Source organism: Aethina tumida, chromosome 4, assembly GCF_024364675.1.
Source record: "Aethina tumida isolate Nest 87 chromosome 4, icAetTumi1.1, whole genome shotgun sequence".
Lineage (NCBI taxonomy): Eukaryota > Metazoa > Arthropoda > Insecta > Coleoptera > Nitidulidae > Aethina > Aethina tumida.
Genome location: NC_065438.1, coordinates 29,717,008 through 29,730,458, shown reverse-complemented (window position 1 = coordinate 29,730,458; position 13,451 = coordinate 29,717,008). Strand labels below are relative to the sequence as shown.

Here is a 13,451-nt window from a genome sequence, read left to right as displayed (position 1 = left end):
CTAAAAATATGTGGGATAAAAGAAAAACCAAGATTAGAACTATATTTAAAATCATCATTATTTCAAATAAATCCCAAAACAACCAACAATTTCATTATACATATATAGTTTAGTATGTTCAGAGAGAAATTAGTCCCTTTGTTTCTTTTTCCTTGATTGAAACATCTCTCCAATAGTAAGTATAGGATGTAATCAAGTCGTCCATTTTATAACCCTGTGATGTTTCGAACAATAATTTCTTCTTCCTCAAAACACTTCCAACAGTCATGTGGAAATATGTGTTTCCTGATGACCAACTGAACAGTTCCACAAAGTCGTATGTCGCTAAAATGTCCTTAGTAATGGGATGAATAATGTTGACGCCCTTCTTGTTGATGGCGACAATAATAATTTCGGGATAAGTCGGGTCGGTCGCCTGTTTCACTTCAAAGAAGGTAGAACCGAACGTAGGCCAGTTGTAAATGTGTTTCAAGAATGCCGTTTTCGCGTCGTCTGCACTCAAGTTGTGCAATTTCTTTAACTCCGTCAAAATACTCTTCTTCCATTCGGATGCAGTGGCGGCCCTACAAAAAACAAAACAAGTGAGCAGTTAATTACTGCTTAGAAAAGAAATGAAAATTGGGCACAACACTAACTTGTAAATGTCGGCCGGAATGATTTCTTTGTGATTATGATTGAGGAAAGAAGTCGCGTCACTCTCTTTCAGATCCCGCGCTCTGAGAATGTAGGCGGCCAACAGAATGGCGTCCTGTTTGCTACATTTGTGGTAACCTTTAAGGTATTTCGGTAGTTCCTGATGGTAATGGAATATGTGATCGGCGTTGGGACTCTTGCCAGGTTGCGCGTTCACCCACAGCTTCTTCATGAAGAACAACTGGTACTGTGCCGTAACTTGGCCATCTGTTAACGAAGGTCAGTTAGATACAAGCAACCAAAAAAGCGTCACATGCACACTTACTGCTCCAACTGGGTTGAACTGATTTCAACCATTTCATGATCTTAACCATGTAATCGTAGAAAAAGTCAGTGTTGGGTACTGAAAACACTCTGTCGGGGAAGACAACAAACAAACTGAAACCATCCAAATTCTCCAACTGGAGTCGGGAGCCGATCGACCTGCACAACGCTTGAGAAGTAGTCATGGAATCAATTTCGAATGCTTCGTCCGTATCGTCCGGGAAGTAAATGCGATGGAACGTTTGCAGACTGCGTTGTTGGATGGCCTCCACTTCAATGGTGAACGGCGGCATTTGTCTGAAAACGAAAGCGAATGTACGTGTGATTGTACGTAAATGCTGCAAACCATCAATCATCTCACCTCGTTCCGATCTTTTTGGTTTTCTCGATTCTCTTCAAACACGGCTCACTTAAAGGATGCAGTCTGGATTGCAAGAACTTGATCAGTTCAGCTTGCAGCGCAGTGCTTGGCACAAACAGTCCTGTGATCAGGTACATCAATTCCCAAGCTCGTTCCTCGCTCATCGACAGTCTATTGAACGTCAGTTGCCTCATAATTTGGCAGTACAGTTCATCTTTCAAGAGCGTTTCTTCCATTGCCGGACCGAAAATCTCGTCGGTATATTCGGTCGCATATTTGGGTTTGGGTGCCGGCAAATCTCCCATATATCTGAAATCAATAAATAAGTATAGATCACGATTCAGTCGACCGCTTTTGTTTTTATTAAAACACACACTTACTTTAGAACGGCGGTGAACATGTTGACTGCTTTCGTGCTCATCTCCACATTCTCGAGAACCTTTTGCAGCAACGGCTGATGGATCGGTTCTCCCGTGTACTTCCACAATTCTTCCTGGGAATCTCTCCTGGCGTTGGTTAAAATGGAAGCTTTCGTGGTCGCCGTTCTTCTACGGTTCGTCCTGAAGTGTTCGGAAGCGTATGCGGATAAGGTGTGAAGACGCAGACGTTGAGCGGTGCTCATTAATAACGATTGGCTCTGTTTGCGCTCGAGAATGCCTTCTTTTTTGTAAGCCGCAAGGATACTCTGATGGGGTTTGTCCATGGTTGGCAGGATGTAAACCTTATCCGTCGGGAAGTCTCCGATTTTACCGTTACACTCTCCGTACCCGTAAGAAGCGTCCATTAAACTTTTGCCTTCCAAACCGTTCTTCAAAACAATCAGATCGCCCTTCTTGAATTCCAAGAACGCTTCGGCATTCGTGGCGTGCTTGTAGTCCTCGATTGCGACGCAATAAACCGATCTCTTCTTCAAGCCATCCAAAGTGTACTGAATGAGTTTGCACAGGTTGTGCGCGTCCGGCGAAAAGAAAACGTATTCGTCTTTGCGAATCGTTTGTATTTTGCACAGCGTTTGTTCCTTATTGTTTTTTTCGTAAGTGACAAACGTCACATCGGCGAAAGACAATTCCATAAGGATCTGTTCGGAATCATCGATGAAATAAATTCCGGTCCAATTTACCGCAATGATGACATTCTTCTTTGGCAAATCGGGACCGGAAGTTTGAACTGCGTCGTAAAACATGGAGAACAAAATTGGCCAGGTAACTTTGGCATATTTCACGACCATTTCTTTGGCCTTTGAAGCGCTCTGATTGTTCTTGTAACATTTGAGATTGACGAAGGCTTCGTAGATTTTGTTGACCCACCGATCCAATTCGACGTTTGGATTCTTAACGATGTACGACGGCATGTACTCTCCTATTCGTGTTTGTAAGGTTTTCTTCGTGAACGACTGACCGTTCTCCACGTAACATTGGACGGCCAGGAGAAGTGCGACGTCGGCTTCACTGTTACACCTAAATCAAATGAAAAGAAATAAAATTTAATCGACGTTCAATCGAATTCAGTCAGTCGTACCTGTACTCTCCCGTTTTTAAGCCACCCACAACCTGGGAATAGATCAAGCTTGTGGCGACCTCATCTTCCGCGGCATTGTGCCACGGCGTAAAGAACTCCTTTCTCCAGAACAATCTCCAGGGCGCCTCCTTCTCCGAATGGCCTTTTTCTCTCGCGTATTGTTCGCATTGCGAGACCGCGTCCATAACGTGATCATCTCCGAAACCGATCGAAGAGACTTTGTCGTAAATGGCAATGTAAAGCGAGAATCCGTAAGTGTCTCTCAGTTGGATGGCGGTGGAGATCTGTTGACAAATTTCTTCTGCTGTGGAAGCAGAATCTGCCTCGACATCGTGAACGGTTCCGTCGAGAAGTTTCACGCTTAATTTTATCGGTTGTTTATCTCTGCAGCTTAGCAGTTCCATGTAGGAAGCTGGTTGCGATCTCGCGCCGTGTTCCAAAGTCCTATCGAGACGTCCGATTAAGAAGGACGAATACGCCGGAGGTCCTGAATATATATAGTTACGGAGATAAGGCTGGAAACGTTCCGACGGAGGGAAACAGCCGAGACAGAGAGACAACAACATCCAGCCGCGAGCGTACGATGATTTAATGTTGTTGTTGGTTAATTGTTTCATGATTAAACAGTATATTTCATCTCTGAAAGCGAAAGAGAATGATTTTTGATTGATGTTTTTTACTTTTGGCGGATGTATTAAGCGTACCTCAGTTCGGGCCTCAAAATACCGTGAACGGTAATGAAATGTATTTTCTCCAAATTGTTCGTCCTCTTGTGATTCAACCATTGATTATAATAATCTTTCGCGTACGTATCTTCCACGAAGCCTCTTCTAAGGTCCTCCAACAGTTGATGCTTTCTTTTTAGTGTCATGTTGATTATCTTCTTCCTGTCGTGACCTTTCATTGTCGCCATTTTCTTTTCCTGTTTGAGAATCTCCTGGAACTCTTTGCGGTTGGTGAAACCGCGAGACAACGTTTGTCGAACTTTGTTTACAACCAGGTCGTCTTCTTCGTCTTGCACCGTATCGTGTTTTGGCTCGGGATATTCGCCCATAAAACGCATCACGGTTACAAACAGTGCCTAAATAATTGAAAGAAACAATAAACACATTTAACAATGATGCTAACTAAATAATTACTTGGGAAGCTAGAACATCATCAGGAGTTGGTAGATCGTGCAGAGAATCCTTCAACGGTTTCAAGCTGCGCATGTGGCTCACATTTTTGAAGTAGGTTGCGGCGTATTTGCGGAAATTGTATTCCGGATCCGGTTCCATTGTCGACGCCTCAGATTTTTGTGGCGGTTGTTGTTGTTGTTGTTGCTAGAAAAAACATTTTAGCAGACAGTTCATTGTTCTAATTGTATTGTCTTACCGGAAATTGCATACCATAAGAAGGATCGATGGGGGAGGACGGATATTGCGATAAGAAACTGAACGACTCGTTCACTTCACTCTCCATGTTCTTTCTCTCTTCTTCTTCGGCCTTTAATTTCGCGTCGTAATAACGGTTCAGATCCAACAGTCTCTTCTGCATGGCACTTTCGGCTTCCACTCTGTAATTTTTAATTCCGGCTCGTTTCAATTCGATTTCATCCAGTTTCCTTTGAGCCACTATACTATAAATTTGACCGAAGGCAGAATTCTTTCTAACGTGATAGCCTCTAGCAATGGCCTGCAACTTGACAATGATATTTCTTTTAAGTCCGTACTCGTGAGTGTGGTGTCTGGACCTAATGAGGGCTTGCAGCCTATGGAAACCGTTGCGAATTTTCAAGAACCTGCTCCTGTATCCCCTGGCCCTGAAATATTTCTGCATAACAATCGCGGCTTCCCTCAATTGTTTGTATCTCTTCCTGCAAAGCCATCCGCGAATCGACTTCTGCAACACCAACACGTATCTGTCGAGGATTTTGGTGCGTGACACTTCCAAAAACTCCAAGTCTTGATGTTTGAGGAAAATTTTCGTATGTCCTAATTGATAATCCTGATTGTCCTGAAAGACTTGGGTGCATATTTTTGCGGTGGACTCTTTAGTATCGCCTTTTGTCGACGGTTGGATTCCTTTCGCGAGATATCGGAATCGATCGACGAATTCTTTGTAAGTAAACCTGATCGGATAGCCGGCCTGACGGATTTTCGCCGTTTCCATCATTCCCGAGTATCGAAGCTGTCGACAACACAAGTTCCTATCGAACACCTAAAATTGTAAATAGCTTTTAGTGAAAAGTTATTAAGACAGCACACAACGTAATTACTTGTGGCTTTTTGTCTTCGTTTGGTTTGATACATCTAACGAAGTATGGATGACAACTGCTCAATCCCTTCATCAACTGATCCAGGGACGTTTTGAATTGAAACGATAAGGTGACCATTCTTTTATTCGATTCCGCCTTAAAATCGCTCTCGAAGATCTGTTTCAACATTACATTTGAACTTGTGGAGATGATCGTTTTCAAATCTTGACTGAACGAGTCGCGATTCTTCTCCAAAAAGCCTACAACATGGAACCGATAAAGAAAGAATGTAGACTGTAGTTTTGATGAAAAATACCTGGAATATCATAGAAAACTGGACCGGCAAAATGTTTAATTCCAAAAGCGGGAGTCACGTCTGACTTGGGCTTCAGGTAGTTTGGATTTTTTGAATGTTGTCCGTGCAATTTGCTCAACAAAGAGAAATCTGTGCCGTTCGGAAACTTGGACTCCTCATCGATAAGGGCCAGAATGTTTAAAGACTTGATCGCGATCATGTCCAAACACGATTGATTGTCGATGAATTCGATACTGGACCAATTAATTCCTTCGTTGGTATAATATTCTTGTTCCAATTTGAAAATATGTTGCACAAAGAATTGCTGCAAGTTCTCGTTGGCATAATTAATGCACAGCTGTTCGAAACTGTTGACGGTGAAGTTTTCAAAGCCGAATATATCCAAAACTCCAATTTTCTTATAAGGAGTCTGTTTCAAAGAGATCGCCTTGTTAATTTTATCGACAATCATGACGAACATTTTCCCGTAGATTCCCTTGACGAATGCATTCTTGGACTCCTGAAACATAAACAACGTGAGTGTGACAGTGTCGGCGAATAAAAGCAAACGCAACCCATTTACTTGAGCCTGTTCCTTCGAAAGTAGTGACGTGACTCTGTCACCGTGGACTCCGATAGTTTTGGTGGTCAAAGCCTTCCCCAAATCGGATTTGTTCGTTCCCAACAATTTAGCGATCTTGTCCAGTAGTCCGGCATCAGCGACCTCCGAACTGTCCGTGTTCGTGGCCGAGCCGGTCTTAAACGATAAATTGCCGAGATGTAAAATCGCAGCGAGCAAAGTGTAAATGTTGGAGGTTTCGGTTTCGGTAAAGTTGAGGACCTTCATGGCAGATTGGATGTCGTTGAATTCCTGTTCTTCGTTGCGACCGTCGCACGTTATCGTTCTGCCTCCCGTTAAGTACGAATAGTTTTTCGCTTCCGTCAAATCGAGTCGTTTCAATTCTTCTTTGCTCAAACCCGCCAACATGCTGTAGAAGATGTGGTAATTCCGTTCGCCGTCGTTCTGCGAAACAATTCGACTCTTCTCCAACAAATACTGTTCTATCTTTGCCCCTTCGATGACTCCATCTCGGTTGAAACCGATGTCGATATATTTTCCTGAAATACAATAATAATAAATTCGTCGTTTCCCACTTTCTAGGAAATCATCAGTTAGTTACCGAAACGGGATGAATTATCGTTGCGTACGGTTTTCGCGTTTCCGAATGCTTCCATAATCGGATTGGCGTCCAATATTTGTTGTTCTATCCAAGAATGTTGACCGCTGGTAGAAGCCAAATACTGCAGAAGAAGTTTCGTCGATTCCGTCTTGCCTGCACCACTTTCACCACTACACCGAACGAATTTTATTCTTCTATTTGTTTTTAATTTCAATTTTCAACATTTTACCTGATGACGATGCATTGATTCGTTTTCGTTCTCTTCATATCGTTATAACTGTTGTCCCCAATTGCGAAAATGTGTGGAGGCAGCTCGTCCAATCTTTTACCGCGATACTCCCTAATCAACGCGTTCGTGTATATCGGCAACATTTCGTACGGATTTATCGCCACCAACAAAGATCCAGTGTACGTCTGAAACAACAACAGCAAACAAATTGAATCGACTCGAATTAGAATGATCCCCTCATCGTCTTACGTAAATCTGCTTCTCCTTATATCGTTTGTGCAAGTTTCTCAGGATCGCGTACTCCTGCAAATCGCCAAGATTGATCATGTCGTCGACTCCTTTGATCGAACTGACATGCATGTTCTTGATGATCTGCTGATTCGATACGTAGACTTCGTTTCCATCGTCGTCCACGATTTTAACGCGAACCTGTTCGATGGCCACTATCTTTCCCCCGAAAGGGATAACGAATTCACCTTGCTTCACATGATCAGCCCAAATATAATCGCCCTGTTTATAAATAAAATAAATGGATTTGTCATTTTCTTCTCGTTCAATTATTATGTAAACGCTCTATTTATTACTCTCAAAATGAGAATTGGTATGAATTGACTGAATCTAATCTACCAACCACTTCAATATTCCTCTATTTTACATTTCTAGTTTAATCACATAGGTTTACACCTATTTTTAATTTTATTAATAAATCATGTTACAAAAGATAAGATTGGAATAACAAATTCCTTTAAAAAATCACCTCCTTCCTAGTTTTCTTCTCATTTTTCTAAACATTATAAAATACATAAGTTTTGCTTACCACAACAAGACCTTTTTGGGCCATTTTTTGTTATTTTTTTTTAGGCTTCCACCATAAATAGAATTAGACAACTGCAATATTGGAACACTCACATAAAACTGATTGCTTAAATGTTATCTGATATCACACAAACCTTTAATCATTATAGATTTTTTAGATATTTATTATAATTGATGACACTTATCTTATCATCTGACTTGTTAAGATTAGTGCATAATTTACATTCGTATATGATTTCTTATGAACTATTTTTCCTGAACCATTCGAATTAAATAATTATTTATACTATTTACCTTTTATTCTTTATTAACCTTTTTCTGTTTCCTCATGAACGTGATTAAACATTTCAACATTTTGATATTTCATTCCTCCAAATAATGCAGTAATTTCGTGCGACGTTAATATTTTTGTTTCACTCTCATTTTTGTAGGTAGACATTTTATCTAAAACACATACGATTTGAAAACACTCGAGAAAAAAACAAAATAATTTTTTGGTTAAAAACACAAATTTAAAATGTTGTCATATGCGCGCGCATTTGAACTTTTTATTTGGAAAACTTGAATTTGCTTTTTGATTTAGTTAAACGAATAAATTTTGATTAATTTTGAATAAAGAAATGTATCAAATTTCAATTAAATTTCGTATTTATATATTTAAATTATATATTTTAATTTTTTCGTGATATTATTGAACATTTATCAGGGATACAAACCGGCATTTAAACAAGATCAACTTAACTCAACCTAACCTAATTTTTATAATTATACGTAAATAAGACGAAACCGAAAATGTCCAAGCCTATAACATTTGTGACGGGAAACGCGAAAAAATTAGAAGAATTGATCGCTATTTTGGGCACTACTTTCCCCCGCCAAATAACTAGTAAGAAAATAGATCTTCCCGAACTTCAAGGGGAATTAAATGATATTTGCGTTAAAAAGGCGACTGAAGCTTATCGAATAGTGCAAGGACCGGTTATTGTAGAAGACACTTGTTTGTGTTTCAACGCACTCAAAGGATTACCAGGTCCGTACATCAAATGGTTTTTGGATAGGTTGGGTCCAGAGGGATTGTACAAATTGTTGGCTGGATTCGAAGATAAATCAGCACAAGCTGTTTGTACTATTGCTTATCATCCAGGCGGTGAAGAAGACAAAATAATCTTGTTTCAAGGCAAGACTGATGGAAAAATTGTGGAACCTCGAGGCTCCAGAGATTTTGGTTGGGACCCGTGTTTTTTACCAGATGGCTATGACCAAACCTATGCGGAAATGCCGAAAAGTGAAAAAAATAAAATTTCTCATAGGTATAGAGCTCTAGATCTGTTTAGGAAACATTTTGTGTAATTGGTTTAGAACAAATTATAGGGTTATAAATTTTGTAAATAAACAGTTTATGGATGATATGAATTTTTATTTATAAACATTTTTTTAAAATAAATAGTCGTTCAAAGATAATTTCACGAAAAACTTGATTTTATGTCGATTTTAATAAATATTTTGTAATTCATTTTTAGTTAGTTGGCATGAAATTGACAGTTCATGCGATAAACGTCACAAATGACAAGAGGTGTGTGTTGTCACCGGTGCGATTAGTTTTCTTTATTTTCATCATTTTTCGTTTTGTGCGTACCCATGGAAATTCCAGTTTAACCGAACATGCATAAATATTTAGCAGTTGTTGTTTATATTTCAATGGTTCATCGTCTAGTAAGCGGTGAACAATACAGGAAAACCATTCTAGAAGAACCGAATTGCGGTGAAGTCGGAACGTTTTGCAATAATTTCGCCGAAAAAGATGATTTACCCATTTTGGAGTGTTTATTGTCTGTGGATCCCGGTAAATTGTCGAGTTTGAATGAATTATGTTTGAAAACAATTTGGAATCATACCAGAGATTTGATCAGCAATGAGAGGGTGAAAGAAACCCTCATGCCCTTTTGCAGGACCGATATCGACAAGCTGAACTGCAACATTGATGAAAAAGGCACATATTTAAAATGTCTGACCAACAGCAAAGATGACATACAAAGTCCAGATTGTATTAATATGATCGTCAGATTGGAAAATGTCGCTTTTCAGGACTACAAATGGATTACGAATTTTCTGCAACACTGTGAGAGTGACATATCAAAGTTCCAGTGCGGCACAATTGACGAAAATAGTTGGGGTCAGTTCAAAACTTTGGCATGTCTACAGACAAATGTGGACAATATAAGGGACGAGTGTAAGAGAGAGGTGTTCAGGTTGTCTGAAATGCAATCTGATGACATAAAAATGGACAGACAGTTGTATTTAAATTGTGCCGAGGACCACATAAGATATTGTTCTCGGTTCCGAACGGGAAGCGGAAGGGTTTTGCAGTGCCTGATGCAGCAGGATCCGGAAAAGTTGTTGCAAAAGTGCAAACAGCATTTATTGCGCAGACAAAAACTCATTGCACAAGACTACAAGATCAGCAAGGGACTGATGAAAGCTTGCAGAGAAGACATCAAGAAGACTCACTGCAGAAAGCAAACGTCAGTGGACAGGAGCATAAGACTCGCTCAAATATTGTTATGTTTGGAGAATCGCGTGAGGAACGGTACGAAGATTCAGTCGGACTGCGAGGCGGAACTGTTGGATCATAGGAAAATGCTGATGGAGGACTACAGGTTGTCGCCCGAAATTGTCAACGGGTGCAAGACGGAGATCGGCCAGCATTGCAAAGGATTGGAGCTCGGCGGCAAAACTATTCATTGTTTGATGAATTTGGCCGTTACTAAAAACAATGTTCTTCAATCGGAGAACGGTGAACCGAAAATCGACGACGAATGTTTAAGAGCCGTTAGTATTGATTGATATTATATTGATTGTCGTGTGTTGTTTAACTAATCCAATTAATTACCTGTTTGTGCACAGCTGGAGAGTCTGGTGAAGGAAACGGACGCCGGTGAAGACTGGCACGTGGATCCGGTCCTGAGGATGGCCTGCGAGCCGGTGGTGCGAACCTCGTGTCGCGGCGTCAGAGGAGGCGACGCTCGAGTCATGTCCTGTCTGATGGACAACGTCGGCACCGATCAGATGACGCCGCAGTGCGAAGACGCCCTGATGCAGATCCAGTACTTCGTCGCCCGGGATTTCAAGCTCGACCCGCAGCTGTACCGTGCCTGCAAAGCGGACGCGTTGAATTATTGTCACGAGGGTGGAGTCGAACAGGAGAACGCGGTCGGACCCAGCTACAGCCCGCACGTGTTCGCCTGTCTGTACAGAGTTTCGGTGCAGGACGGCGACGCCGACGGGGACGACGATAGCGACAACAACAACAACAACAACAACAACAACAACAACAAGAAGGATGGAAAAGGAATCAAGCTGTCCAGGAACTGTCTGATTCAGTTGAGGAGGACGATGAGACAGCGGGCGTTGAGCGTCGATTTGCAGCCGGAGATCGAGGAGGTCTGCGTAGAAGATCTGGGCAGATTGTGTCACGACAAGTTCGAAAAGGGAGAAGAGATGCTGTGTTTGCAGAGCAACTTCGAGGAACTGAGAGACGATTGTCAAGCGGCGGTCGAAACGTTGACGGAAATCGAAGCCGAACACGCCGAACTCAATCCGTACATAGTCAAACATTGCAAGGAAGAGATGAAGGATCTGTGTCGGGAGGAACTGAAAAACGACGAGGGCGACGTGATGGAGTGTCTGATTCAACACAAGAACGATCCGAAAATCAAATCGAATCCGTCGTGTCGTGCCAGCATCGAGCACTTTCAGTTCATCTCGTTGAAAGATGTGAAATTCACGTACAAATTCAAAGTCGCGTGCAAAAACATCGCGATGCGACTTTGTCCGCAAGCACGGAACAAAAGCGACGTGGTCCGATGTTTAAGCGAGCAAATGTTGAATGCCACAGTTAACGGCATCAAGAGTCTCGTGCCCAGAGAGTGCAAACAGCAGTTGAAGGCGCAGCTGCTGCAGCAGAGGGAGAACATCGATTTGGATCCGAAGCTGAGACAAGCCTGCGACCAGGACATCAAGGACATGTGTTCGGACGTTTCGCCCGGCAACTCCGCGGTAAGGACTTATTTTCTTTTTCTCTTTTAAATTTATAATCACTGTAAACGAGTCAATCAATCACTTTTTCAGGTGTTGGAATGTTTGAAGTCGCAACGGGAGAAACTGAGCAAGGAATGCAGCAAGGAAATTTTCAAAACGAAAAAGTTGGAAATGTTCGACAACACCGTCGATTACGCCCTTAATACTAATTGCGCCGAAACCATTGAAATGTTTTGTCCCCATCACAACAAGGAAACCGTACTTGAATGTTTAAAGGTATGCTTTACGTCACTATGGCTACATTAACATGACGTGTCTATGTGTTGGTTTCAGATATACAGGGACGAAAAAGGGTTTAACAAAAAGTGTCGCAAAATAGTTTTGAGCAGAATGACGGAACAAAACACGAACGAACAGTTAAATCCTTCGTTGCAGCAGAACTGCGGACCGGACATAAAGAAGTTCTGCAAAGCACCGGCTGTGTTGAAGAGCAACCGTCAGAACTCGCCGGTGATCATGTGTTTGCGGGAACAATTCAAACGGTCGCGTTTGAGCTCGCGATGCGAAAAAGAGATGGCCTCGATTCTCAGAGAACAGGCGTTGAACGTTCAAGTCAATCCGTTGATACGTGCGGTTTGCCAAGACGAATTGAAAACCGTTTGCGGTGGCGAATATGACGACGAAGACGCGGGCAAGATCGAGGAATGTTTGAAGGTTGCTCTGCTCAAGAAGAAGATCAGGGCGCCGGAATGTGCGGAAGAAATCGCAAATATGATTGTGGAGTCGCAGGCGGACATAAACGTCGATCCGCTTTTGCAGAAGGCTTGCAGTCTCGACTTGGGCAAGTTCTGTGCGGAGGTGCCCCAAGGCGGCGGCAGACGTAAGTCACTCCCCCCATTTATTTCGACTAATCGATCATGGTTTATTTGTTGTTCTTTGCAGTGATTCAATGTTTGAAGAACAAGTTGGATTCGGACTCGTCGGAACTGTCACCGGTCTGCAAAGATATGTTGGCGAAACGATTGGAAATGTACAAAAATGCCGAAGTAAGTGATCGATCGACTTCGTCGACCTTTAAATCGAATCGATTAATTGATTTCGTTTGTTACAGAACCGGTTGCCGGAAAACATGCAGCAGCTCTACTATCAAATGTCCGCTTCGCCGGCGAAACACTATTTGTTCATGGTGATATTGATAATGGCCTTTTCTATATTGGTGATTGGTATTTTCTGTGGTAGAGTCACTCACAGACACAGGACATTCAAAAACAAATAAACTTAACTTACCGCGTATAAAAACGACGAAAACAATCTTGTGATAACAGAGTCAGAGAGGTCTTATATAAGTTCTTTATTTTACAAATGTTAAATTTAGGCTAGTTGTAACTAACCAACTAACTAATTCAATTATTGTAAATAGGCAACGATTTTGCGTCGACACACTTCACAACGAAACAGACAGACATCACAAGTTGTTGAACGTTGTTGACGCGAAATTCTTATTAGGATTAAGCATCAACTGTAGATTAGCGAGCTAGCTTTAGCTTTATTTTGTACCTATTATTTTAAATTTGACTGAAACGATCGTATCCTAAATGTAAATTTTTTAAATTTTTGTTCACTTTTTGTAAAATAGCCTTCTTTCCATCTTGACACACTTATTTTCATTAAAAAAAAAAAAAAAAATAAACGAAAAACAAACCAACAATAAATGCGTGTATGTGTGTATGCGTGTGTGTCAAATAAATACATATGTAATTATTTATACGAATGTTTATTAATAAAATATGTTTACAATAAATAAGAAAATTGTTTGAATC

General features: G+C 41.3%; 3 protein-coding genes across 5 annotated transcripts; 2 read left to right on the top strand and 1 right to left on the bottom strand.

Moving 5' to 3' along the window:
• Window positions 1–16: 16 nt before the first annotated feature.
• Window positions 17–10,614, bottom strand: LOC109604868 (myosin-VIIa-like). Of its 3 annotated transcripts, XM_049967014.1 has the most exons (17): window positions 10,484–10,601; window positions 7,888–8,037; window positions 7,027–7,287; window positions 6,778–6,962; window positions 6,549–6,718; window positions 5,951–6,486; window positions 5,389–5,887; window positions 5,094–5,332; window positions 4,211–5,035; window positions 3,976–4,158; window positions 3,541–3,917; window positions 2,837–3,475; window positions 1,699–2,775; window positions 1,319–1,627; window positions 959–1,254; window positions 636–900; window positions 17–563 (listed from the first exon to the last, which is right to left on the bottom strand). In XM_049967014.1, the coding sequence occupies exons 3-17, from the start codon at window positions 7,135–7,137 to the stop codon at window positions 119–121; spliced, it is 6,156 nt and encodes a 2,051-aa protein (XP_049822971.1). In that variant the 5' UTR covers window positions 7,138–7,287; window positions 7,888–8,037; window positions 10,484–10,601; the 3' UTR covers window positions 17–118. The 3 variants fall into 3 exon arrangements, with proteins under 3 accessions (XP_049822971.1, XP_019876972.2, XP_049822970.1); XM_020021413.2 differs by lacking the exon at window positions 7,888–8,037 and having other exon boundaries at window positions 10,484–10,614; XM_049967013.1 differs by lacking the exons at window positions 7,888–8,037; window positions 10,484–10,601 and adding an exon at window positions 7,595–7,632.
• LOC109604874 (inosine triphosphate pyrophosphatase) lies at window positions 8,289–9,000 on the top strand. The gene has a single exon (XM_020021419.2). It carries the CDS (start codon window positions 8,386–8,388, stop codon window positions 8,941–8,943), a length of 558 nt encoding a protein of 185 aa, XP_019876978.2. The 5' UTR covers window positions 8,289–8,385; the 3' UTR covers window positions 8,944–9,000.
• LOC109604869 (Golgi apparatus protein 1) lies at window positions 9,170–13,331 on the top strand. The gene is made up of 6 exons (XM_020021414.2): window positions 9,170–10,422; window positions 10,498–11,649; window positions 11,722–11,907; window positions 11,965–12,511; window positions 12,574–12,677; window positions 12,743–13,331. Exons 1-6 carry the CDS (start codon window positions 9,256–9,258, stop codon window positions 12,905–12,907), a joined length of 3,321 nt encoding a protein of 1,106 aa, XP_019876973.2. The 5' UTR covers window positions 9,170–9,255; the 3' UTR covers window positions 12,908–13,331.
• Window positions 13,332–13,451: the final 120 nt, after the last annotated feature.

Excerpts from the sequence above, each read along its gene's own strand:
- LOC109604868 (XM_049967013.1), bottom strand. The coding sequence starts at position 7,618 with ATGGCCCAAAAAGGTCTTGTTGTG. Across the intron at positions 6,719-6,777 it reads AATCAATGCATCGTCATCAG|TGGTGAAAGTGGTGCAGGCA; the intron begins GTAAAATGTTGA and ends CGTTCGGTGTAG. Across the intron at positions 2,776-2,836 it reads TTAAAAACGGGAGAGTACAG|GTGTAACAGTGAAGCCGACG; the intron begins GTACGACTGACT and ends CATTTGATTTAG.
- LOC109604874 (XM_020021419.2), top strand. The coding sequence starts at position 8,386 with ATGTCCAAGCCTATAACATTTGTGACGGGAAACGCGAAAAAATTAGAA.
- LOC109604869 (XM_020021414.2), top strand. The coding sequence starts at position 9,256 with ATGCATAAATATTTAGCAGTTGTTGTTTATATTTCAATGGTTCATCGT. Across the intron at positions 11,650-11,721 it reads TTTCGCCCGGCAACTCCGCG|GTGTTGGAATGTTTGAAGTC; the intron begins GTAAGGACTTAT and ends TCACTTTTTCAG. Across the intron at positions 12,512-12,573 it reads GCCCCAAGGCGGCGGCAGAC|TGATTCAATGTTTGAAGAAC; the intron begins GTAAGTCACTCC and ends TGTTCTTTGCAG.